Raw genomic sequence first — 27,380 nt, forward strand, 5'->3', positions numbered from 1 at the left:
TTTCTCACCTTACCTCCACCTGCTCGTGTCCTCTGAGTTTCCAAATACCTGGATTGGGCATTTGAAAGATTTATGAGAAAAAATACCAAAAATGGCTAGGGAAATTTCAATTCTCCATGAAACGTGCTCTGATTGTGGCCCTTGTAGTCAATACATTCTGGTTACTGGACAACAATATCCATCACTTTGTTATATACGTATTTTTTAATCACCTCAAATATGCATTTGATTTGAACCAACTCTTTTTAAATTAAGATTTCAAGCACCATAGCCATGTGGTCAACAGATGTGTACCAGGTGCAGTAAGCGCACGCACACGCACACACACACACACACACACACATACATTTTAAGCTGCAGTTAACAGAAAATTGGAAATCTTTGCACTGTTTGGACGAGGAAGCTCAGTTAACCATGGCTCTTTTTCTTCCGGCTTCTAGATTGTGTTCGAGGGAGTTATAGGAAAAGGACGTTCGGGAGAAATTGCCATTGATGACATTCGGATAAGCACCGATGTCCCGCTGGAGAACTGTATGGGTACGTGAATATCTGTCTCTTTGTGGCTCTTCCAAGGGCTGGGATGTACAAGAAGAGACAGCACATCGTTTTCAAACACAGCTCTTACCCAGTGGGTGGGGCAGCTCCAGTCTGTGCGGGAGGCGAGGGGTGAGTGCAGTTATAGCTTGGGCTGCATTCAAGACGGGAGAGGGGTGAGATGAGGTGAAGTCTTATATCCCCGTTCCCATTCAGAAATAGACACGCACTAAGTATATGAAGATTCAGGGTGCCAAGACCCCATCATCACACTCCAGCTTTTAGCAAAGAAAATGCTAGAGGACGAGAGCAACTGTCAGTCAGAATTACATGATGGAAAGGTTTGATGGATTTAATGGAAGCCTTCACTGGTGAGCAAAAAATAGTACATATGTTATATCAGAGTGATAACACAATTACCCAAGTAGCTCTTTTACATGAATGAATTGCAGGGCAAGCTATGGCATGTGAAGTAAGAGTTTCGATTTTGCTTTGAGGCTAATATCTCTAATGCCCAAGATGCCAAAGTTGTAAGATTAAACATTGCATGCCAGGTGACCAGCATAGGAAGGACACTGTCACCTTGGACAGAAGTGCTGAGCAGCCAGCCCACCTGAGATGCACACATTTTACCTAGTTCACCCCACGGGCCCATCAGAGCCATGGACATTCCCCAAAGCAAGAGGAAATCCTGAGAAGGAACGAGACCTACTTTCAGTCTGCAGAGTAATTATAATAACTCACCAAGTGCTTTTCTTGGCACGTGGGTCCCAGGTGTGTGTGTGCCTGATGATGTCAGAGCACCTGGGACCACCCTAGTCTCTTCAGGCAATTCTCGGGGCTCCAGGCATCTAAAAGTAATCCAGGCTCTGAGAAAGTAATCAGTGGTAAGTGACTGATTACAATGCTTCAGGGACCCATTACTCTATAAAGGACTTTTTGTTCCAAAGCAACTTTGAGAATCTTTTCCCCACCTACCCGGCCCCCATGATGATGATGTGTTAGACATGGTCTAGAGCATGTGGAGGACATGGGATACTTTCCGTGGGATAGTATAAAAAAGCTTGATGAAATTCATCTTCATCATACCCTTTTGTTCACCCTATTTCTTCCCCTTATCTAACTCAAATTTTTTCTGTTTTTTTTCCAGAACCCATCTCAGCTTTTGCAGGTGAGAATTTTAAAGGTAAAAAAAGTTCTTTTTAAATTTCTGCATGCCTCTTCCTTCCCCCCATGTGATATGAATTTGGTGGAGGCAATAAGCCTCCAAATTTGACAAAGCTCTCAAGAGAAAATAGATGCCACACCTTCTCGCCGCTAGATGGCGCCAACAACACCTGTAGATGAAGGGAAAGGGGGATTGAGATCCTCGCTGTCTCTTCTTTAATTAAAATTTAGAAACCTGTAATAGAGACAAATAGGTTACAGATAAACCTTTCAGCCTTGCACTGTCCAACGGAGAGCCATGAGGCTGAAAATGCATGAGTGGTGAGAAAGGAGAGGCTGTGGGGAGACTGAACAACAAAAAAAAAGTCAGTAGTAAATTAAAAGTGAAATGAGGTGGCAATGATTTATTTTCGCCTGAAGATGGTTTCTTTCCAGTCACAGGGTACCAAGGCAGCGGTCTCAATTAACCCTCAGTGAGGTACACTGGTGGGCAGTTTTGTGAGGGAAGAAAGTTAGGGGAAACACACAAGGAATGATAATCCAAAGGGGGGAAAGTTGCAAAACTCAGGAGCTGGTGTCTGATTAAGGGAAGAAGGAGGCCCATTCGGTGACTGGAGTTAGAGCACTTGAAATACAAGACGGAAGAACAGGAAAGGGCATTTTATCCCTAATAAGGTAAATAGAGAGCAGGGCAAAGAAAGAGGAATGTGGGATGCTTGCCTTATCCAGGGAGGGAAGAAAGACCTCCAAACTTGGGGATGCTAATATCTGTGCTGTTTACTGCAGTGGATTTCACATTTCACCCTCTTTGCAGTCCTCTTGGTTGGCACCGCTAACATTTCCACCCGGGTTCCAATGCTAAGCATTTAGAAGCCACTCTATAAATGCTTCACTTGAGTTGGCTGGGGCCGGGGGGGGGGGAAGCACACTCAGAGACACTCACCCTCACCTAAGGACGGACCCTGTTTTATGCAAACCGTTGTGAGGGTTTCGGTGCCCTGTTTGTGTTGGCTGGCCTTAACCCCACAGGTGACAGCATTTCAGAGGTAAGGGAAGTCATTTTTGTGTCTGAAGTCTAGACTCATTATCTTCAGTCTCAGTAATCTGTCCAGCTCCTGGCTGGAGAGAGATGACTTCCTGGGTTGCCACCTAGACGTGCTCTCTGACTCCAAATCATCTCACCCAGTTTGCCACTCCTCAGCCCTGAGACAGTAGCTGAGGAGGAGGACAGCAGCACGGGGAATGGCAGACCTACCTACGTAGAATATCTTTTCTTTCTTTTTCACCTTTCCTTGCCTCCATCCCCACTCTCCCTGCTGCACATTTTAAAGTATTAAGAATATTCATGTGCATTTGTTGGTGCTCCTTGGGTGTGAGATTTATGTTAATGTGAATCTAAAAGTATTGGAAGGAAAGCTGAGATCAAAACTGAACGGCTTGGAGTACAGTTGAATTCAAGTTCTAACTTTCGGGACCCAAGGTAACGTTGACGCTCGGGCAGTGAAACTTGCTTATGTTGTTTCACGTGACTTTGACTGATTGTTGAGACTCAAAGCTCCCAGGAAAGGCTGGTTACAGACTTACAGCCCCTGCTGCAGACACTGTGCTGTGTGAGCACACATGTCTGGGTCCATGAATGACACGTACGGTGGCTAAGCACTTTGCTTCTGTAAGAGAATAAACAAACCAGGGCACATGTGCTGTCCCGGAGGCTGTGTTTACCATGAGCGTCACAGACCCGTCATGTTCTCTTGTAAAAAATATATATATAAATACAACAGCCTCAGAGCCGCAGTGCTCATTTAGCCCAAATAAACACAGGGCTTAGGGACTCGAAGGTAAGAATTTCCAGTGCACTCCCGATGGGCTGCTTTGGGGGTTAAGCAAAGGCAGCCCACGAGTGGCATGGGTTGGCCCACGGCTGTTGTCTTGAGAAATAACGAGCATCTTTGGAAGGAGGAAACCAAGTTGTGGGGAGCAGAGACTTGGCTAAGGAGTCAGTAGCAGGATAGGAGTTGAGAATGGACAGTTTCAATTACATCGGCAAGTTTTACATGGAACTCTGACTTGGTAGCCGGATGAACCCAGGGCCAGGGAAGCTTCTGTTGGGCTGAGGCCCCTCTGACCTCAGCAGGCACCTCTGGATTTTGACTTGAGCGAAGCCTTCCATTTGGGAGAGGAAAGAGGACCCTTCGCTCTATCTAACCTACTCACCTCTCCTGGTCAGGACAGCAGCAGCCCTCTCTTGCTGGGGGTATGGATGCCTTGGGGATTAAACCAGGCTTTCACTCAAAAAGAGAAACAGAGAAATCAGGTTTGGGGCAAGCAGGCTATGGAAAGTTGATGGTGAAACAATATTAACAACAGGCATATATATTGTTAGTATGTTTTTTTGAATTGGGGTTGTTTTTCTTTTCCATTATATATTAACCACGAGACAGAAGCAATCTTATTCTTTAGGAGAGATCTATGTGTACTAGGTAAATCTTGAAGGAAATGCAACAAAAGTGGCCTCTGGACTGGGGCTTATTCGATAGTCTTGATCTTTTATATTTTGAAGCGTCTTTCATTTTCTGCCTCTTACTCATTTCTTGCCATAGAACATTCTCTTTTAATTCAAATCGCCTTGTGTCTTCTGCTCGGGGTGTATACTTTGATTGCATACCGGGGTATGAGTCAGTAGTGAGGAGAAACAAGCCACGGAGAAAAAGAGAGCCATGTAGAGAAGGGACGAGGAGGAGAGAGTGAATAAGCTGTGTTGTCATGTGATGTTTAAAGAGACTTTTTTGCTGTTGTTCTAAACAGTGTAGCCTGGGTGTGCTTTTCTTTTTTCTTTCTTTCTTTTCTTTTTAAAAAGCACTGGCTATAGACAAAGTGCCATCATGTATCTTGTTCTAGAATTTGAGCTTTTACAAATGAAAAACGGTGTGTAAGGGTCGGGGGATGGGGGAAAACCGAAAAGGGGTGTAATTAAGGTGATGGATTATTTTTTCTTAACCAACACTTTCTTCTTTCAATAAAAGTAAAAAGAGCAATGAGGAGGCCAGTAAAAACACATAAAGCCCATAATCAGAGTTCTGTAGTTGTTAACCAGCCGGTTATTTTTAGCAGGTCGCAGTGGAAGCAAGAGATCTTATTCATGTTAGAGGCTGTGGGCTTTGAACAAAGCGGGAGCAAAGAGACAGAGTCTGGTACCCTACCCGTCAGAGACCCATGGAAATCCCGGGCACGGGTTGGGGGGTGGGTAGTGAGAGTGAAGGATTCAGAAGTGCTGCGTCTACCACTGATGGACGCTAAAAGGAACATCAGTAGCTCCTGTTCAAGGCTGTGATCATGGGTTTTATGCCTCAGACCAGCTCTGAGGGCCATCGGGCCCATCTCTTGGGTCTCACCTTGTGCAGTCCTTGGCAGTTTTCAACCAGGTAAAACCAGGAGAAAGTGGACAGCACAGGCTATCTTCTGGGCATAGAGGGGACCCATTTTGGGCTAATGACAGAGCTGGCTGGGGTTTGACCCTATGCATCAGGTTTTCGGTTCTGTTTATTTGGTACCAACTGGCCCATCTCTGCCGTTTCCCGCCCCCATCTCTCTGTCCCCACCCTCATCCCCGGTCGATCTACCAGTCGGCTGCCTCCCGAGGCTTTGTCCCCCAGTGTGATGACCCACAACCCAGGGCACAGGACGTGGGGTTGGCCTCAAATTCCCTCTTTCTTTGGCGTCCCTCCCTCCCACGGCTCTCTGGCCCTCTCCACTAGAAGCACTTGAGAAACACAGTGAGGGTTCATCGGCGTTCCTGCAGTAATCCTCTGATGAAAGGCGGAGAAGTATTCCTGAACCCTGCCAGGGCTCCAGATAGGCAGCTGTCGGGTGTGACTCCTTCTCCTTGGCCCCCTCCCCCCGACGTGCCCAGCTGCCAGATCAGGGCTAGGTGTTGCTGAGCGGGGAAGCCTGGAGATGGGAAGTGTGTGGCCCGCTCACCGCCTGGCTGTGGCTCGTCGCCTGAGGGGACACCGAGGCATCCTTTGTGAGGTCCACGTCACAGAGGCCTGACGCCCTCCCTCCCCCCGCACGTTTACCACTCATCTAAACAGCTGCCAACGTCAGTTTCTCTAAGGGGAGAAGGAATTTTCTTTTCGCTGACTTTTCCTCTCTCCAGGAGCAGGAAGGAGAAGCCTTAGTTTAAAAGAAGTAGCCTATGCAGAGCGCAGGGAGATCAGCTCGGTGCTTTGTGACCACCTAGAGGGGTGGGATAGGGAGGGTGGGAGGGAGATGCAAGAGGGAGGGGATATGGGGACGTATGTATACGTATAGCTGATTCACTTTGTTATACAGCAGAAACTAACACGCCATTGTAAAGCGATTCTACTCCAATAAAGATGTTAAAAAAAATAAAAATAAAAATAAAAATAAATAAAAGAAGTAGCCTAAGTGCCACCAAAGAGAGGACAAGTGTCTGAGACTTCAGCCAGCCACAGATCTGAGTTTAGGGGGGGTTTAGAAAGATGTGGGAGACCACCAGGTCTCCTGCTAACCTAGTGGAAACCTTCCAGTGATCCCCACACACACCGAGTGTAAGGCAACCCGGAAGAGTCATTTCACTGGGAAATTTGGCACTTCTGCATTCTTCCCAACAGATGAGTGGGCGTGACCATATTCTTCGACTCTCTTCTGTTGACTTTTCTAGAGGAGCCAGCCTTCTCTTTTGTTTGTTTAATCTCACAAATTACATAAATCTTTCATCTGAAATGCCCCTTCTCCAGCTCTTCGTTTTCAACCTATACCTAAAAGACTGCAGACAGGCCAGGCCTGAAACAGTTCTGATTTGCAATGAGCCTTTTTGGTTTTTCCCCTCTGAGAGAGATGATTTACCTTTGGTGTCTTTTGAAACATTTCTTTTGGAAACCTGGGTGACTCCTCCAGGTCCGGAGGACATGTCATAAACTTAGCTGTAGGAGATGCTGTCTCTTTCCAGTGATTCAGTGAGAACTTGACTGAGACAATCCTCAGACAGCTTCCAACAGAAGTAAGAGGCAGAAAGGGGGAGGCCTGCTTCATGTTCCATCCCTACGCGGTTAGAACAGGGGTCTGCACACTTTTTCTCTAAAAGGACAGATCGTAAATACGTTGGGCTTTATGACACTCTGTGTCACCGCTACTCGCTGCCACTGTAGCACAAAAGCAGCCAGAAGCCATATGTAATGAGGGTGGCCGTGTTCCAAGACGTGCAGAAATAGGCAGTGAGCCAGATTTGGTTATCTGACCTCTGGGTTCCAGCACGGGCGGAGGATTTGGTCCACGTGGTCTCTGCCACTTCCCAGCGGTGTGTGAGCTTCCTCTGAGGGCTCTGGGCCATCTCTAGGGTTTCACTGTGTGCTGCCTCCCGCCCTCCTCCTCAGTTTTCCTACAGGTAAAACTGGGAGAAAAATCACTTATCCTCTCAGGTTCTCAGCTCTCCCATCTGAGAGTCACGAAGAATAAAGATGATTCACCGTATAGCCCAATGCCCGGCGCCCCGGAAGTGTCCATTCATTATACTTTTAGTTATGGTCACATTTCCCAATTGCTTATTAATTCTGTAACCCTATTTGCACAATAGGAATGGAAGAAAGCTACCGACAGTGTCATTTTTTCCCCTTATTTTCCTTCCATGCATGGCTTCTTAGAATTTGTTTCTCAAAATTCGAATTCTCCACCTTCACATTACCGCTTTCTCCAGGGGGCTCAGAACTTTACAGGTGGAAGCCTGCTCAACCTTGCAAATACACTTGGAGTTACTGACTATTTAAATTTCTGTTTTTCATTATCTCACACGATGAGAAAACTTTATGGAAAATTAGAAGGTGGAAATTAATGAAAAATAGAAGAGACGTTGAAAGCATTTTTCAATTGGGGGGAAAACAAGGTATGTGAGTAAGTGGGAGACGTTAGAACAATCAGAGGGGACATTCAGGTCCACACATCACCAGTGCTGGGCAAGGTTGAAGTCACCTGCATTCTTTCTGCCATCCTGGGGGACATGGCCCTGGCTCCTGTGTTGTGAAGCAAAGGCCCAGCCATCCCATATGGCTGAGGGGGGCAAGTGGGGCTAAAATGCAGCCACTCACCAACCTGGGTACCTGGTACAGGCAGCATCTGCCCAAAGGGGGCACCTTTTTTGCAGTTTGACATAGAGGCATGGTATGAGCTAACAGAATCTAACATTTTCCAAGAATAATTATTCTATGAAGTACCATTAGGTCATCAACATTTTTTCCAGGGAGTCTGAATGTAGGTCCAAAGTTCATTCCTCCATTCATCTGTCCACTCATTCATCTAATCACCCATCCATCCACCCATCCACCCATCCACCCATCCATCCAACATTCCTGGGGTTGCTGCTGTTATCTGGAAAGGAGCTTTGAAAGGGGATTTAACCCTTATTGATCTATCACCTTCCTTTTCTCTGGCTAGCAAACCACAGCCTCGTTAGCACACAGCCCCTGAAGACTGCCACAGAGCCAGGTTCCAAACCAGCGAACCACCAGCCTGTGGGAGCTGAGTCTCTTTAGCTGGAGAATGTCCTAAGAAACTCTGGCCCCCAACTGCAGGTCATCAAAAATTGCCTGAGGGGGGTGAGGGGAGGGCTGTTAGGTGTATCCTATCTTTTCTGACTCCTTTAACAATAAAAGCACAAATTCATATAGTATGTTTTCTCATTTCTCCAAACAAATGTCCAAGGAAAAAGTTTAAGGAACCAATGTGACATCCACCAAATTGCTTTTGTCACTAAAATTTTCTACATGGCAATCATTTCTGGGGAGGGGAGTGTTAGCGGGAAAGGGGAAGAGGGCTTTATAATAAAGTGGAGTTTGTCTTCCAAAGCAGAGCAGAACTTGAGGCGAGGGGTCTATCTCTGATTCTGACTCTGTAATCCACAGAATGCGATTTCTTCTTCTCCAGCAGATCCCCTAGATCCTCCCCACTGAATGCGATTTCTCCTTCTCCAGCGGGTCCCTAGATCCTCCCCACCATGCCCCAACTTTGTCTCTATCATAAGCAACACTTTAGGAGTCACATGAAGGCCCCAGCCCCGGCGCGTTGAGCCCTAGGGGATGTATTTAATGTTGAGAATCAGCATTTTGGCTGAGGGAAAGCAAACCTTTGAACTGAGACTATGCGGTGTTGGTAGGAACGTGAGCAGTTGTGACAGTTTTCTGCTTGACAAAAATCTGTGCTCCTGCTTTGTGGTCTAGTCAGGGCTTCAGAGGGGAAAGTTAAACCCTGTGGATTTACCGCCTTCCTTTCCTCTCACGGTGAGCTGCAGCCTCATTAAAGAATGGGTTTCACCGTGGAGCCAAATCAAAATCAGAGGCAGACCCGAGGACACCCTCTGGGGAGAGGCGGTGGCACAGGGGAACTTGGAGCCCATCCCTGCACACTTTGTTGTTACTCGCGCATTCTTCTGAGCCCACATGAAAATCCAATGGCAGGATGGTTGCCAGGCAGCAGATACTCTTGGTGACCTGAATAATGAGTTGACACCAGTTCCTTGTGACTCCCGAGCTGGCCATTTCAAGGAGCCATTTTCAGTGCCTTGCTTTCTCTTTCTGTTTCTGTGCATAATCTTCAATATGGTCACAGAGAGAGAGAGGGAAGGAGGGAAGGAGGAAAGGAGGAAGGGAGCTTTCTCAGCTACAGTAATGAAATGATTAAAAGATGGAAATGGTCTGGGAATAAACAAACATAGAGTAGCGGGTAATGAAGAAGACAGTGTAGAAAGGTGATCCTGGGATTCGGGGATCCTTTCCACCCCAGGGGCTGTGCCTGCGGCTGCCAGAGTGTATGCTGGGTGACACATCCTTGTCACAGCTTCTCCAGCCCCGTGGCACTTCTGTTGGGCCAAGAGGCACCAATGAACCCTGTACCTTGGCAGAAGGGGATCCCTAAAACTAGAGGAACCAGTGAGTGATTAAAAGCTGGGAAGGTGGGCAGGCTCTGAAAGATTTTCCAAGAAAAATGCTCTCATTTTTCTAGCGCTTCTGAGAAGACATCAGAAGGTCTGACTCACCCCTTAGCTAGTCCCCAAATCAAAAAGAGGTGCTCTGGGGTTTGGGTTACAGGAGCTGGCAAACGCTGACTCAGAAATAGGAGTCTTCACCTCAGTTCAATCTTTTAATCACGAGCATTTATGGAGAGCCTTCTTGGTGCGTACCCTGAGGTAGAAACCAAGATGAAAGCGAGTTCTTCTGCTTGAGAGCTCTGCATCTCGTGTATAACCGTTCATTTAACCTCTCTGAGCCTCTATTTCCTCATCTGTAAAATGGGTCTGACAGTACCTACCTTATAGGGTTATGAAAATATAAATGAGCCTCGTCTGAGTCTTGAGCAGAGATCCACCCACAGAGTAGGACCAACGGTGCACGGAGAGGACAGCAGCACCTCCCGCCCGTGGCTCCCACCTGGGGTATCGCATGGATGGAGAGGATACATCTTTCTGGCCACCCCTACTTGATGTAGGCAGCTAGGGAGGCATTTTTCATCGGTTAAGCATACATCATTTTTCAGAAGTAAAGATCATGTCTGGTTTTGGCAAGCTCAAAAGCTCCTAGTCCCATTCTGGGCCAGATTCTCATCTGATGTAAATGGTTGGGAGAATCAAGTTGTAGCACTGTTTTGCATCAAATGGGACTCTAGCCAGTCTTTCCCCAGAGTTACCCTGGGCTTAAATCTACAACATCATCTCCATGGCAACCAGAAGCTAGCCAGTGAATGTGGTTGCCTTCTAAATCCTCTGCTAGCTTCTCTTCCGTCCTCTGTCTTTTCTGTGATTAGGATGATCTCCCTCCCTTTGCTCTCACTTACTCTCGCTCTCACATACCTACTATCGTTTTGCACTCAACATTTCTTGGTTGCAGCTTCCTTCCAATCAGCTTTTTAAATCCTTCATTCAATTAAAAAAATGAAGATGCACTACTCATTGCTTGACAGTGGTAATTGACCTGTTTAGACAAGACCAGGCTGATTTTCAATGGGCATGGAAGCCTTGGCAAACCAAAGTGGAATTCCCCTTCAAGTCTAGCCAGCCTAATTAATACATTGTTTGAGAATCCTGGCCAGCCAGACCAAATATTGTATTTCCGCCCATTTGGAGAATCAGTGATACGGAATCCCAGAAGTCATATCAGCATCACTTACTTGCATGTATTCCTCTGTGTGTATGTGTGTGTGTGCACGCATGTGTGTGTGATGTGTGTGAATCATAATGCTTCCATATATTATACAGTAATTGTGGTTTAACAGAAAGAAGAAAAGAGTTTTGGAATCACACAGCTCTTGGTTGGTTGAATATCGAACTTCCCACTTACTTGCTGTATAACCGTTCATTTAACCTCTCTGAGCCTCTATTTCCTCATCTGTAAAATGGGTCTGACAGTACCTACCTCATAGGGTTGTAAGTAGGAAATAATATCAATCATTGAAAAGTGCTTGGCACACACTAAATACTCAGTACCATCTTATTCCCCTGTCCCCTTCCCTCTCCACTCCAAAGCATGTGTGTGTTTCTTTTCTTTTCTTTTCTTTTTTTTAAATTAATTTTGGATTAGTCTGCATGCTCTCAGCCTAGCAACACTCTTCTGTGTCTCTCCACCAGGGGGCACCCTCCTACCGGGGACCGAGCCCACAGTGGACACGGTGCCCGTGCAGCCCATCCCAGCCTACTGGTATTACGTTATGGCCGCCGGGGGCGCCGTGCTGGTGCTGGTCTCCGTCGCGCTGGCCCTGGTGCTCCACTACCACCGGTTCCGCTATGCGGCCAAGAAGACCGATCACTCCATCACCTACAAAACCTCCCACTACACCAACGGGGCCCCTCTGGCGGTGGAGCCCACCCTAACCATTAAACTAGAGCAAGACCGCAGCTCGCACTGCTGAGGGCCGAAGCAAGGACGGCACCCAAAACAAACAAGAAAGACTGCAAACACGTTGCCTCGATTTTGCACTTTTTTCTCCTCGCCTAGTCTCTGTGTGAACGCTCAGACATCTCTCTCTCGGGGCCCAAACCCTGTGCGCTCGTATCCATCCCGACCATTCTCCTTGGGTTCTTTTGTTTGTTTGTTTTCCTTTTGTTGATTCCAAACCAACCAACCCCAGCTCTAATGCTGCATCTTGGAATACGAGAAGAGATACACCCCTAAGCACTTCACAACTCAAGGCTCAGCTGGTTTCCTTCCAGAGACTGGTCCCCTGTTTCTTCCCCTTGCCTTATCCCATCCCTCCTCTCGGTGGGCAGTCAGTCTGCCAGGAGACTTGAGGGGAGACCTGGATCTGTGTGTCTGTACATGGTGTACATTTGTGCGTGCGACTAGCTTTGTGTGTGCGTGGGTGTGAGAGAGAGACTGGCTCATTGTTGGGGGGGGCATGTGTGGGTGTGTTCAGAGAGGGCCCCCTTTAACTCTTGTGTTACTTCTCCGGGGGTACATGTTCCAGAAAATAATATACTGTACTAGTTTTGTTTACTTGGAGAAGAGCTTGAAGCTTTTTGTTGCCTTATCTAGCTCTGGCTGGGTTTCTGTTGGCTACCATTGTCATCTCCAGGTACCTAAAAAACTAGAGGCCACCTGAAAAGAAGTGTGGCCCCTCTCATTCCAGTCCCCATGCCCAACCCGCCTGACCCAAGAGGAAGGTTCCCCCACTGCACTCCGACATGACCCCTTGTCCTGTCTCGGGCATCTTTGAAGTCACATGATAACAGCCATTGGGTGCGTGTGGAACCATCTCTACTTCCAGCCCTGAAGCAAATCTGTCTCATGTTGCCTTATAAAAGAGAAGCTCATAATGAATGTTTAGCTTTTATTGGTTAAGTCCAATCTTGGAATAAGTCATAGAGAATAACAGGTCTGAGACTGATGTAGGAAAAGCAGTAGCCTGTTGAGAGCAGGAGGAGATGGAGGAGAAGGAAGGATGAAATGTTGTCTTTAAAGAACCTCCTCACCCCCTGGGCATTCATTGTGCCCCGCTTAGGATGGGATAGAGGAAGAAGGTTAAAAAACGTATTCTTTGGTATCATATTGATCATTGTAATAGCATTTGTGAAACATGGGGGGAAAGGGGTCATTTGCTTTCCTTTTATGGTGTTAATGGGTGCCTGAATATATAGCCACTAAAATATATGGCTGTTCACCTGACTTATTTGAATATTATGAGAGAATTAAAAGTTATCAGTTTTTTAAAATGTACCAGTGTACTACCCCTTAAAGCATTCATGGCATCTGGCAAATACACCCTTATAGGCTGGCCTGGCATTTCCAGATGTTGCTGCATCATCAGGAGAAGGTATAATGAAGATAAATCCTTTGCTGCCCATTCGTCCTCTCTAAACAACGCAGGGAGAGGGATATTAGAGATAAATTGCCTAATGATATTGTACGAAGGATGGATTCAATAATGAAGTCAATTTCATTGGTAGAAAATGCGTATTTTAACGAGATTCTCGGTGTACTGGGGCTCTGCCTTGGGGGGTGTTTACTTCTCACCTTCCTGCTAGGAATCCACTGAGGAAGTGTAAGATTCTCTCCAAAGATGGTTGCCTGGGCTGAAAGCCTCCAGGTACCTTCTGAGAACAAAATACTAATGATTTTTTTTTTTTTTTTTTTTGGCTGCTTGGGAGAGAGAGACTCTTAGCATTCTTTTGGAATATCCACATAGATCCCTCCAACACACACACACACACACACACACTTTTGCATCTGGTTTGTTTCATCCTCCTGAAAGAATGGTGCTCTCCCACTCTTATTCTATTTCAAAGAGCTGGTCTGTCTCAACCACAGCAGCTCTGCCAGGAAAAAAGATGAAAGGCTAGAGCATGAGCTACCTTGAGATTTCAAGAAGTGTCTTACCCCCAGCTGAAGATGGAGAAAGAAAGACGGAGAAGGGGAGGAGGGGTGGCAGGATACCATGGATACCTTATGATGACTTCCATGCCAATCACTAAGGGTTTTTTGTCTCAGGTATCTGTATCCAGTGATGCATCTGGGGTCAGGCATCCCTTGAAATGATTGACATGCCTATAGGCACCCCATGGAGGCGTGGTGTCAGGAAATTACACCTGGAAAGTCTAGCCAGTGTAGGAACTGTCTGAGTTACCATACACCCTTGAGGATTTCCCTTCTTTAAAAGAAGATGACAACAACTTTGTGAAATTTGCTGTATCTTTATCTGATGCCCCATGTGGCATCATCTTTATGTAAAAGCTGTCGTTGAGAATATGAGACTGCTCAAATCTCTGTGAATCCCATGATGCACTTCAGCTGGGGATGTCACACTTCTCTCTCTGTCTGTCTCTCTCTCTCCGCTCTTGCAGCCCAAGCAACTTTCATAGTATTATCCAGGTACTATGCTAAAAGGGAAGCTCTTCTATTAAATGTCATGCCTTGCAGCTTTAAAAAGCAAAATTCTGTATTTCATGGAGGGAGGGAAGGGTCCCTCTCTTCTAAGAAAAATAGACTGGACAGGTGAATGCATGCATGCATGTTTAGAGTTGCTGCTCAGAAGACAAAGAGGTGAGAGCAACTATTAAAAAATTACTGAATGAATGAATTGAAGGTCTAGCTCAGGCTGGTACAGTATTTGCCTTAGTAGAGCTTTCATGTTAACATTTCCAGGAGGGAAACCCTTACCTCTGGGTTAAAAATCCCTTCCTTGATATTACGCTAGCGATTGCTATCCCCTAATTGCCGGTGAAGACAGAAAAAAGAATAAAAAGGATCATAGCATTGCCACTGACAAAACAGAATGCTGAAAATAAATTGTCTTTTCCTTTGTCCCACATTTTTGGGATTAAAGCCAGAATAGGATAGGAAATCCAGTAATATTTCTGAGGTTGATATACCCCATCTTTAAGAAGACCCTGTCTTTAAAAATGAAACTAGCAGGCAAGTAAACACCTAAATAATCGAAAATTACCAAAGAACAACAACAAAACAAGAAAACTTAAAGATTTTTACTTCCTATTCTTATCCCCTCTCCCTATAACTGTGACATCTCTTGCATTGCTCAGTTGCCTGTGTGTCAAAATAACTTGTGGACGTTGGAAACTATTTGAATGTGTATTGTGTGGAATGTAATAAAGTGATGATATTTTTATACAAACATCTGGGGTTTTTTTTTCACCTTGGCTTGTGAGAACAAAGTTGAAATGTAGGCTGTGAAAGAACTGATGTTTCCAAAGTTTATACATCACCTTCTGAGCCACAGGGCATTTCTGTGGGAGGTAGGTTCTCCTTGAGGCTGAATGCCAGCCTCTCCTTCTTTTATTTTTTATTACTGCTTGTTAGGAGTTTTATCCAATTTGTGCAGCTGAGCCAATTTTTATGATTGGTGTGGGATTTTGCAAAAGTTGCTAAGTGCTAAATTACTCAATGTGATTCCACAAAATTTCTCTTGATGGCAAATCCCCAGAGATTGGACTCTACTTTCAAAGGGCCCCGGGGGGGCAGGTGGGATGAGCGAAGCAGAATCATGTACTCAGCTCTGCAGAGACAGATAGCTTCCTTTGGAGAAGAAGTGGTGACATCTTACCCCTTGCCTACCAAATGATTACTTCCACGGACACATCGATCTCCAATTTATGAGCCCTTTCCCAGACAAAACGGGAACTTGTAGCATGTTCAGGCTCGAAGATATTCCAGACTTTGGAGCAAGTAAGGAAGATAATTATATGATTACTGTGAACCTGGAAATATCATGGTGGAACATTTTATAAAAGGAACAATTCTATAACAACTTTGAGGAGGGGGACTTGGGGAAACTTACTCAAAAGCCAGAGCTTATTGACGAGTAGTTTTCTTTCGGTTCTCTTTCTTGAGTAGTTAGTGATATAGTTATATAAAATATTTCTATCTGAGGGGTATTAGAGGCAAAAAATCCAGGAAAGACAACCTCCCAGCTATTCAGTGTTTCTAGATGGTGGTCAAAAGAGGCGGTGGAAGAATTTTCCATCACTCCCTATTCGTGGGATGTATTAGAAGCATTCCATCAACCCAGGAGCCTTCCTCAAGAGTCTGAGAACATCCCTAAAGGTCCCAAGAAAAGGGGCTTGTCCAGGAGATCCTATTTCTGTCAGAATCCTGCTTTTCTTCCTTTCTAAACCTAGATCCAGGAAGGAGTACTTCTTACAGCTATAAACCTGCCCAAGTGGTGCTAAAGGAAACAGGCTTCTGGGTTTTCAGATCTTACAGGAAGTGTTGTCAGTACAGAGGGCTCAGTATAGATGTCACTGTCTGTCCTCTGCAGGAGAAAAGAGCAGAATGTCCATGTTTAGAGCATTGTTTGCTCCTCTAATGACAAGCATCATTACCCATTTTGTCTACATAACATTTGGCTATTCTTAAAGCCATTTGTTCCCATTAGCAAAAGATGAAATGAAAGCATCTCAAAAGCATTTATTTCCAGCAAAGAGCCAGGCTCAGTCAACATTTTCATGAGCTGGCCTGGGACCAAATTTGCCAGAGTGAATTAAATTAGCCATCGCTTATGCTTCGTTAGCATTACTGTTTTTGGAGCCACCTTTGGGAATTTCATCATTGCTTTTCCCACCTTGGTTCTGACCCCAAGGCTTATTCTATGTGCACTCTCTCTTCCCCAAAATAGCAGACTGTTACGATTCTGATCTTAGGCGTCAAACACAGCACTGTTATCAGTATGGTATTTCAGACCTAACCCAAGCATAAATGTTACAGAAATTGTATTTCCATGGGTCATAAACACCAGATGTCAAGGCCCAGGATCGTCTGTCTTGGCTCCTACCTGGCCCTTATGATAGTTTAAATGTGCGTTCTTGCTGTTGAAGCAAGACTCTGCCCTCCTAGCCCAGATACCCGCAGCCTGGCCAGTTGGCTGTGGCCCTGTGTTTGTCTTCATCACCTCTCTTCACTGACTCTGCAGTTGTTTTGCACAAACATTGTTGGCCTTTCTGTAATCTCTGATGAAAAGAGCTTCATTTTTAAGTTTTAATTTGTCCGTGTTGTGGGCTCCACATCTGAGCCAAACTGCAGATCTGTAGGTGCGGCTTGTTTTCTCTCTTTGATTGTGTGCATCACTGAGGCTCTTGCAGCTGTAATTTGCCTTTCATCCACTTCAATGACGGCCCAAAGAAAACACAAAAGGAATCCAACCAGAGGAAAAAGGAGGGGAGAGGGAAACACCAGCCAATGGTCTTATAATCAGCAGGGGAAAGATCGGCTTATATAAATAAATTAACAGCTAGGAACAGTGTAGGATTTAATGAAGCCTGACACAGATCAGGTGCACTGGAGTATGTCTCGAGGGTGGAATCAGAAACCTGCGCCTTTAGAAGGCGTCAGGCCACAGGCCTCAGCCAGACTACATTTGCCCTGTGTGGAGGAGTTCCTTTTGGTCCCAAACTTAAGCATGGAAGAGATACAAGATTTGGGGACTTGCCAAAGAGCAAACCCCCTTTTAGCATGGCTTCTGCATGGCACAGGGCAGAATCTTGGTGCTTCAGGGCAAACAGCAGAAACCATTCTTGCCCCAAGCCCAGTGGACGGGAGACCCAGAATCCTTCTGTTCTCTTTGCAGTTAAGTAATTGTTCTTGGGTTTTGCCGTCACTGACCTCCAAGCTCCCAATAAAACTAAAGTCCCACGGCATCGGACCAAGAAATAGGAAAGGCCACTTGAAGAGTCAGCAACAGATGTGCTGGAGGCAAGACTGGCCCTGGGTGAGGAAAACACCTATTCTTGGAGGCTCATGACCAGATTCATTATGATACTGAAAAAGGTCGTTGGGGGAAATTTTAAGACGGTCTCTGGCTAGGTTTGTTTTCATTTCTTTTTAATTTACAAGTTATACGTGACTATATCCTCAAAAAGTGCAAGTAATTTTTCTAAAAAGAAGTTCATTTCATTGTTAACCAGTCCCAAGCCCCTCCCCAGAGGGAACCATGAGAAATTGTTCGAGGTATATATTTCCAGGCCTTGTTTTATACCTTTACAAATGTATATGTTCATGTCTAATTATGCAGTTTGGTTTGGTTGGGGTTAGTTTGGTTTTGTGTAAATAGTATCAACATTTGCTCACTTTGCTGGATAACTGTGCTTCTTTCCATTTGACAAAGCCTTGAGGATACTTTGTTGCACACCGACAGGTTTACCCCCATCCTTTTCAGCTATTGTCTAGCATTTTGTATCATGTCGCTGTTCCACAGTTTATTAACTGCTCCCCTACTGGTGGTCATTCAGGCTGTGTCTAGGTTTTCTTTCTATGATAAACAATACTGCAGTGAACATCCTTGACGTTGCCTCTTTGTGCAAGTTTCTCAGGGATAGAATATCTGGGTCAAATGGTGTGCCTGTTTACATTGTAATAGATGCTTCAGGTGGCTGAGTTTTACCTTTAAAATGAACCTGCCCCCATTTGAGAGGGTAACAAACCAGCGGACACCCTGCATTATATCCCCTGTCATGTGCAGAAGCCACATAATCTCTGTGACTATCTCTCTTTCTCTAAAGTGGGTGGAGTGCTTGCAAGGGAAGACTGAGGGCAATTTTAGTTGAAGGGAATTTTAATCACAGGGACTTTTTTTAATGCTGATTTGCGGAGAATGTGAGCCTGGCTATAAGATGCAGCTCGCTGGAGCTTTGGCCACCGTGGCCTGGGAGTTAATTCTATCCCTGGTTCAGCAGGCAGAGCCCTGTTCTCCATGATTAATGAGTTCCACTTGGTTTCTTCAAAGAGTGACTTTGCTGGGCCTTGCCGTTATTTATTTATGTTTTCTACTAAAAAAATTCGTGTCAAAAACATCCTTTAAGGTCAGTGCACATTATTGTGCTGCAGACAAAAATATTCCAACAGCCACAAGTAGGCTCACGTGCCAACAGAAAGTCCCTAATCCTGTGGCCTTGTGCCCAAGGGCCCTGTGATGGCCCTGAGAGGAGCAGGTCTGCCTGGCTGAAAGGAGGCACCCAGCTTCTTTCTGAGGAGGTTCAGGGCTAATGTGACCCGAGGAAAGGTAGTAGGAAGTGCGGTGGTTTTCCAGCGGGAGGTTTCAATGTGCAGGCAAAGCTGCTAGCCCCAAGTGGCTACAGAGAGGAAGGACAAGTAGAAGAGAAGCCAAGGGGCCCATTAGTTCAAAACACCATTTCTTCTAAGAGTTGCTACCCTTGTTTCTACTGTGCGTTTAGACCAAGGGGTCAAAGTAATGTGACTGAGCATAATGGATAGTGTGACGGCCATATATGAGCTTTGCCAGCTTTCTCCAACCTGCCAAAAATCCAGGACTGCTGCCTCTAGGGCTTGAGGCTTGGGTATAACTCTTGGTGGCTCAGGGGAAGAAAAAGCAGCACAAGAGTGAGGTGTGGGTGAGCTACACGGGCACGCACACACACACAAGCTTGTTTTGTCTTCTCTGTGTAATTGTGCAAAATTGAACCCTTTTCGTATCATTAACTGACATACCAAAAGGCAAAGGCTCTGATCCAGAACGGGAATGATAGGGCACCACGTCTTGGCTTTCAACAGCAGCTTCCCACTGAGGTGGGAAGACAGTCACTAGGACGGAGACTGGGGCTGACGTGGGTTGTCAAAGGAGCCCCCAAGGTGCCTCATCAGCCTCGGCCAACTGCAGACCAAGATCGCGAGCTCGGGAATAATGTCCACGGGAAGCCCTGAGCTCTCACCGCCGTCATCATTTCCTGGCTCTGAACTCCTCACAGGGCCACCGTCCCCTCCTCTTTCCCCAAGAAGGACCTGTTTCCACCTATCTATCTACCTCTGGGTCGGGTGTGGTTCATCTTCAACCTCCACCCTCCCCTTTCTGCAGCTGCCCCGTCTCTCGGTGGCTCCTTTTCTTCTCCTCTGGCATTCCTGCACTTTCTCCACCTCCCTCTACCAAGGCCTCCTGCCAGAAGAGCCTGCCAGATTCCCAACACAGAGGCTTCATTGCTTGCTTCCTCCAAGTAGCTGCATTTTTACAGGAGACCAAACCTAAGGTCGGAGGAATTACTCTCTTATGTTATAACCACAGTTCTCAGCCACCGGCAAACTTTTGGGGGAAATCATCTCTTGAATGGGCAGAGAGAGGTACCTCTTTGGAAGCCCTAAAATCTTATCACAAGGTCATGGATCCTTGTGTTCAGAAGAGCCCAGCTTTTAAGTAAAGCAAACTCTCTTGGTGAGATACATGTGTATAGAGAGTTTTTTCCCAAGGACCTACAACACAGAGGGGCAATCTTTAAGAAGACATTGCTTTTCACGTTGGAAGTGGATGCAGTTTTGTTTCTTCTCCTCCATCCTTTCACTTGTCCCAGGTAACACCAAACCTCTCCACCTGTGCAGTGTTTCCAGTTTATGCACTTCTTGAACCTTGGGACTGGAGGAGAGGAGAAATGTTAAAGCCTATTGGCGAACTCCCTGAAATGTGAAGATATGAGACGTTTTTCCTAACATCTCAGGAAAAAATCAAGAATGCAGTGGAAGGGGGACACTTTTCTCCAAACTTTTCTTTTTCCCACCTTCATACCCTCAGAGAAGGTAGCCAACAAAAGAAGGGCCTCTTTCTTGTGGACATACCCACTTACAGTAATGGAGAATATCTCTGATTTCTCGAAGACCTAGAGCAAAGCAAAGATTCCAGAATTTTCCTCCATCAGCCTTACTGTTTTTTTTCCAGCCTACACAATCATGAAGCCTATGTTTATAACTAAACATTTCTCTGGCGCCTCCTTTTTCTTATTTTCACACCATCATCGGGGCTCAGTGGAGCCATTCTGGCCTCAGCTGCTCATCTGCCTCCACACTTGAAAGTATTATTAGGTCATTTCACAGCCTTCTCCTTTGCAGTCAGTATTGCCAATTCTTTTTAGTGTTTCCTCCTGATTATTCAACTAAAAATAATAGAAAATCATGTTCAAAGTCTTCTGGTATCACAAACCAAGCCCCCTTTTCTTTTCCAGCTTGAAACCATTTGAAAACATCAAAAAAAAACAACTTTTTTCCATGACTCTGTGTAGATTTGGCTATAGCCCAAGAGATAAAAAAACCCACGATAAAGGATCTTCTGGTGGTGTTTCTAAACTCAAGCCAAACCCAGCACGGGATGAATGGCTCTCAAGTAGCCTGACTCTAATGGAGGAGCTTTGGCAAACATTCGATCTACATCTGAACTTTTGGCTCCTTATAGCAACAGGGGATGAACAAACTGAATTAGGGAAATTAAGTGTGGTAGGGAGTAGGAAGCTTCAGCCAATACTAAATATTAAACTGAATTAAACACGTTGGAGGGCCAAGAAATATCTGCTAGTCCTTCATGATTTCTCATTTATTTAGATCACAGTGTTGTGTCTCCTGCTGGGATCAGAACAAAGTGACTGAGAGAATTTTCTGAAGGCTACTCCCATCTGAAAGGTCCAATGTGATTTAGTTGACTCGGGGGGTTCGGGAACTTGGAATCAAACTCAACAAGGGCTCTTAAGTGGCCAAGAGCTAATCCCACATAAATCACAGCCCCAAACAAGGTGTCGAAAATGTTCTACTGCCGAGCTCTTCAATGACTTACTGCATTTTTCTACCCTCCTTCCTCAATTTCTTCCTCCTTGGAGAAGACGCGATGACCCCTGGTACCCTTGAAAATGAATGGTTTCAGTGATTTCCTCTGTAGGCATCTCTTCAATCCTTGCTTTAAAGGCTGGTTGCAGTTTGGTGGGTTGAGTGGATGTGTGGGTTAACTGGCTTCTCACCAGGTCTTGTCAGCCCTGCCTCAGCTAAGGTGGAGGCTTCAAACTTGGGGAAACCATTTACTAGCTCTGTCAGTTCCTCAGTTGCCCCTTAGCAGGACTGGTTCCTAAGCTAAACGAGCAAGTATGGAAAACATGGAACCTCATGGCTTCCTTTCACCTGTCCTTTGCATGGTCTTCTCCTTCCACGGGCACCTTAAGGTGGATGCCTTCAGGTGTGGCCACCTCCAGGAGAGGACAGACCCGGGGTGAAGACGGGCGGCGAGCCCTTTTCTGTCGAAGTTGCCTTGTCTACAGCCAGCCGCCCTTTTCAGGGAACCCTCGGCAGAAAGGCCATCAGAGCTTTCTCATTTTCTTCCTGTAAAGATGAGTTCTCAAGCAGGAAAGAACATCAGTGCTTACTTTACAGAGGAGCAAGCTGAGACCCAGGGAGGGTCAGAGACTCGTCCCGGCTCTCACACCTGGGTGAAGTGGCAGAGCTCAGATGAGAAGGAGGAAGTCTGCTCCCGGGGCAGTGCTCCCGTCTAGTGCTCCTCCACATCCCGTGCTGCCCCCCTCCGGGTACCGTCCTTAGAGTGCGTCCGCTACACGTTCTGGATGGCCAGCCTGTCATCAGCTTCCACCAGGCGTCTTAAGCCACTGCTCGGAGTTGGCCTGGAAGGGACTCTTCATTGAAAGCCAGCATATGTTGGTGTCCTGGTCAGTGTGCAAGTGATGCAGGGACGGATGGCCTTAAATCATTTTATCTAAACGTAGCCAGTGGTTTCAGGTGGGCTCCTCACTCTCCTATCTATCTTGTGAGGCTCTTTTTTTTTGATGCAGAAAGTAAACAGAACAATGTCAATGAAAATACACTCACAGCAACCACGGCATATGATATGTGGTGGAAGGGAAGGTCGAAATTTTTCTGTAACTGCAGAAAAGCAAACTAACCCCAAAGGATCCTAATTTCAGAGGAAGAAAAGAAGAAAATAAGGGAGAGAGAAAAGATAAAGTGGGTGCGTGTGTGTGTGTGTGTGTGTGTGTGTAAAGAGAGAGAGAGGGTGGGAAGGAAAATCTAAATGAGAGAGGGCATTCTTGTTTTAGACCTAAACCACACTCAGGGGGAATTTTCTGTTTGCAGGTTGGAGTGTCTGGGGCGTTTCTCTTGCATGGCATGTGATCTTACAGTGCCAGGCAGTGTTCCAGACCCCTCTGGGAGAAACACAGCTTTTTCGAGTAGGCAGAGCTCATGGCTGGGGATGGCTGTTCCCCGTTTGTGCTGTAGTGTTACAATGTACTGACAAGGATGCTGGAGAATATTTGGCTCTTCCGGGGTGGAAGGGGTTCCTAGACAGTCCAGAGGACGTTTTAGTAACTAATCACTATGGGGTCTTTTGCTCTGGAAAATCAGGATAATAAGAGATAGGTGAGACCTTGAATCACTCTTCACTGGGTACCTAACCCACCTCTCAGTGACACTAAGGGAAACAAGGGGACCGTTCAGCCTGAGATGTAATGTCAATATGAAAATGACCAGGTTTTGTGTGGTTGTTTTTTTTTTTTTTTTTAGCCGCACCGTGCGGCATGCGGGACCTTGGTCCCCCAACCAGGGATTGAACCTGTGCCCCCATGCCCCCTGCAGTGGAAGCTAACCACTGGACCACCAGGGAATTCCCCAGGCGGAGCTGATTTTTTTTTTTTGGCATGTGGGATCTTGGTTCCCCGGCCAGGAATCTAACCCGCACCCCCTTCATTGAAAGAGCAGATCTTAACCACTGGACCACCAGGGAAGTCCCAGCCAGGTTTCGTTGAATTGGGTTTTTTGTTTGTTTTTTAACTAGTGGCTACTCTGCTCACTTGATTTCTCGAACTCTGTTAAACTCCTTTCCAGGCGCTCATGAGTTCTTCTTCCTCTCACTCTGCTGGTCTGCAGCAGCCAGCACAGGGATGTGAGTCTCCTGTAGGGAAATACTGGGTGGAAGATCTGTGAGCGGGCAGGGCAACCTCTGAATTCCTCAGTGGATCTGATCAAAATGAATACAAGCCCCAAACCAAGAGATCAGTGTACGAGTAAAAAGGCTCAGGTGCCATGTTTGAGACCATCTCTCTCCATCAGACAGAGAAAGGAGCTGGAACTCCACATCCCCACCCCACCCTCGCAGCAGCCTCCATTCCAAAGCCATCTCCTCCTGCCTCCCACATTTTTTCCCTGCCTTGGCGCAGCCTCATCTGCCCAATCCCTGCCCCAGACTCGCCAGCACTTTGAGTCCCCTCCACAGCAACCCACTTTCTTTTATGCTCTTTTGGCATGAGTGAGTCCTTGCTTCCCAATCACACTGGAGGGCCTCGATTGTAGACACCGGGTCCCATACATCTTCCTTTCCCAAACTCCTCCTTGTGGTTCCTGGGCATGTAGTCAACCCTCTTAATAAGTGAGGGTTGGTTGATCGGTTGGTTAGTCAGTAAGTGAAAACTGCCCTTTGGAGAACAATGTAAATCAGGCTTCCCTGTCTGGGGGAATGCCTATCACAGAAAAATGTGAAGTCCCAAATCTCAGATCACCGCATCCTCACATTCATGAGAAGTCTCCGTGAGTTCCCATCCAAGTGGTGAGCCAGCAATGCAGGCAAACAACCAGGGGCTGTGTATCCAGCCCACTAGGATGAAGGCAAGGTGTACCCTTGTTGGAATGGGTTAGGGATGATATAGGGGGTTTGCTTGAGTGCACACCTGGGGGAGTTGAGGGGAGAGGGTGTCCTCTGGCCCTAATACAATACTGAGTGTTGGAATTCAGATTTTGGAGTCAGACTGATCTGCGTTTGAATCCGAACAAGGGCCCAGAAGGAAACAGGGTCGTGTGAGCACAAAGGTTGAAAGTGGAAGTTGTGTGGGTGGTAAGATCCATTCCTGATCTGTGTTCTCTTAAAGGTGGGGCTCATTCCATTCTCCCCCATCTGTCTCCCATTCACAAACACACCCACCTACTAAAACAGAGTCCTGGAAGGTCCTCTCCAAGTTTTTCCTCATTAAAAAAAAAATTTAATTCCACATCCCTGGTCCCCACAGTCTTTTGCCATCTGCCTCACTTCCCCAGCCAGGCCTCCATCCTGTGGCTGTCATGTCCCCTTCCCAGGGAGGTGCTGCCTCCTCCACTCTTTGCCTTGAGCTCCTGGGTCACCCCTTCTCCGTCCAACCCGCCCTTGCCTTTTTTTCACTAGAACTACAGGGACCCGGTGGACATCCACCCTCCCTGCCAGCATCCTGAGGAAACAGGCTGAGGTTTACCTCCTGGGCTCAACAGAAAAGGAAAGTGACCCGTGCAGGGCAAAGAGCCATCTGAGAAAGGAAGCTCTTAATCAAACACAGATATCAAGAATATTAGCAAGGGGACTAGAGAAAATTGCTATCAAAGTAAATTGCTTTTTGTACAAATGTTCCCTTTACTGGGGTTTTCCCCAGTGTGTCATTCTTTCTTTAAGGCTTCGTGAACAGATGCTCTTTTGAAAATGTTGATTAACTTATCCTTTTTTTGACCCCTTCCCACTCACCCAAACTCCTGGGAGCAGTGATTATGCAAAAAGCCAAGTCAAGCCTCTAAAGTGTTCTTCACCTGAAGTAGGCTTTGATCCTCCAGGGGCAGAAATCTCAGCCACATCTGGGCAATCAATTTCATAGAACCTTAAAAATGGACCTATTCCTGGGAGGTCATCTCATCCAGTCCTCTGCCCACAGAGACAAGAGGCTGTGATCTCCTGGGACAAAATGTTCTCATAGTCATTACCATCCTCTTACCTATTTTCCACTGAGATCAATGCCACATCCACTGCTTTCCAGCCCATGATCAATAGTGTCTTAAGAGTTCTTCCCTGAGGGTGTGAGATGGAGCAAGATGGCATTCTAGCCTCCAAGAATTTGTCACATCCTTGGCAAAGACTGAATCCCTAAAAGCAAGAACAGGATGAGGCCCAAAAGTCACAGGCAGGAGCCCCGCAGTTTTCGTCCTGGGCTAATCCACATATTCTTATCCAATGTTCTGCATCTTCTAACCGTGAAGCTGTTAAGACATATGAGCATCCCATAAAAATGATTAATTGTTGGAAATGTGATGGTTTTCTTCCATGTTTTTTATTTCTCATAAGGTTAAAAAAAAAAAAGCTCCAGGTTGATTTCCACAAGCCAGATTTGATCCCTATGACAGACACCACCTGCCTCTTGTTGATTCATTTTTACATCTTCATTCCAAGGACACAGCCTGCGTTGTAGAGTCCTGGAGAATAACACAGGGGCTGGGCATTGAGGTGGGGAGGCTGTCGTGGCCTGCAGGTACCAGTTGTTGTGCTATAAACATGCCAGGAACAGGCTGGATTTATGGAGGATTGGTGCCACGTGGCGTCCATCTTTTCAAGTAGGGTCTTAGCAAGTGGTTTTCCGCATCCCTTACTGGCGACCAAAAGGATGAGAATGTGCTTTAGCACTTTGGCCAGAAATGAAGAAGACTTCGAACATGATGAAAACCACTGCCTCCAGGGAAAGACTGAATGTCAGGTATGGCAGTGATGGATTGGTCCTCAGTTCAGGTCATAGTCAAGTAGATCTTCCCCGAGGTGTTGTGCAGATGAGGGAGAAGTTCAGGCTGGTCTGAAGTTCTTGTATTCCTCTTGTTTGATACTCTAGCTGTTTGGAATTTGGGGTTTGTGTTAAGCCTTGATTTTTTTAATATAAATTTATAGTGCTGACATTGAGGTAGTTCACCTGACTTGGGGTTGAAACTCCTGAAGGGCCACATACATTCACTGGAGCCATTTTGACCTGACAGCAGGGACAGGTATAATTAACTTTTGAGACAGGAAGAAATGATAAGACTCTTTTCTTCACCACATATTTGATTCTCTTTTTTAGTGTTTTACCATTTTAGACAGGTAATTTCCATTGGCTCTGATTTCTATAAGATGGACAGCATGGTGAATAGAGACCTGAATTATCCTCCCCATTCCCCAAAAGATTATCATAAAAAAAGAAAAAGATAGACAGCGATAATCCTGGAGAAAATTTAGAGTAAATTAACTTAGCTCTGTTCAAGCCTGGGCGAGTCAGATTGGATGCCCATGTTTGATCTATTCTAAACCGTGAAGAAAGCCAATGGGAAAAATAGACTGGGAAGGAAAGAGAAGGGATATTAGCACAGACATGGAGGTGGACAGGCATTATAACATTCTTTCCAGTTCTAGTTCTACATTAAAACATGTAATGATGAAATGTGATTTCCTTAAATTACTTTACATTTATTTGAAATCCAGAGGAGAAAGACGCATACTTTGTGCCCACTTAGATGCATGCATATGAGGAGGGGCCGTTTGCTATATCAAATGAACATCGCAGTCATGGCAACTGATGACGGACATGAGAGACCACTGAAGGTGCCTTAGATAAAACTCAGACCTACTTTGGTTGTAAACAACAGTCACTATAAAGACACACGGGAGCATTTACTTGGCGCTAGAGGCCTTTCTTATTGTTTCTGTTCTTCTGGTTATCATTGGAAGTAAAGACAAATCATTTAAAGGGGAAAGAATCCAGTAATGTACATACTAAATGACCTAGAAGCAGAAAGTGACTCTTGAGCTGCCTGCAGTGCTGGGGAGTCATCCTCAGCAAGGAAACATCTCTGCCTTTTAGCCACGGCAATAGAACTTGTTATAACTTGATTTTTTTGGTTTTCTCTTTCGTTATAGTGGACATCCCAGAAATACATGGGAGAGAGGGCTACGAGGATGAAATTGATGGTGAGTATTGCTATGATTTAGAAGATAATCATGACAGTCAAGTTTGGCTATAAAGACAAAAACAAAAATAACGTCCGGGGTATTGGAGGGCCAGAATTTAGAACTATCGGCCAGAAATATAAGTGAAAAGAATCCAGAGAGGAATGAAGAAACCATCAATTGCTCTCTCAAGGTCAAATTTAGCG

General features: G+C 45.9%; 1 protein-coding gene across 1 annotated transcript in view; it reads left to right on the forward strand.

The window, feature by feature from the left end:
• NRP2 (neuropilin 2) overlaps positions 1-27,380 on the forward strand; it is a 101,574-nt gene that overhangs the window by 68,851 nt on the left and 5,343 nt on the right. The window contains exons 14-16 of the mRNA XM_057551352.1: positions 441-537; positions 1,685-1,705; positions 27,145-27,195. Of these exons, the coding sequence (XP_057407335.1) occupies positions 441-537; positions 1,685-1,705; positions 27,145-27,195 (169 nt within the window). The remainder of the gene's footprint in view (positions 1-440; positions 538-1,684; positions 1,706-27,144; positions 27,196-27,380) is intronic.

Source organism: Balaenoptera acutorostrata, chromosome 8 (genome assembly GCF_949987535.1).
Source record: "Balaenoptera acutorostrata chromosome 8, mBalAcu1.1, whole genome shotgun sequence".
Lineage (NCBI taxonomy): Eukaryota > Metazoa > Chordata > Mammalia > Artiodactyla > Balaenopteridae > Balaenoptera > Balaenoptera acutorostrata.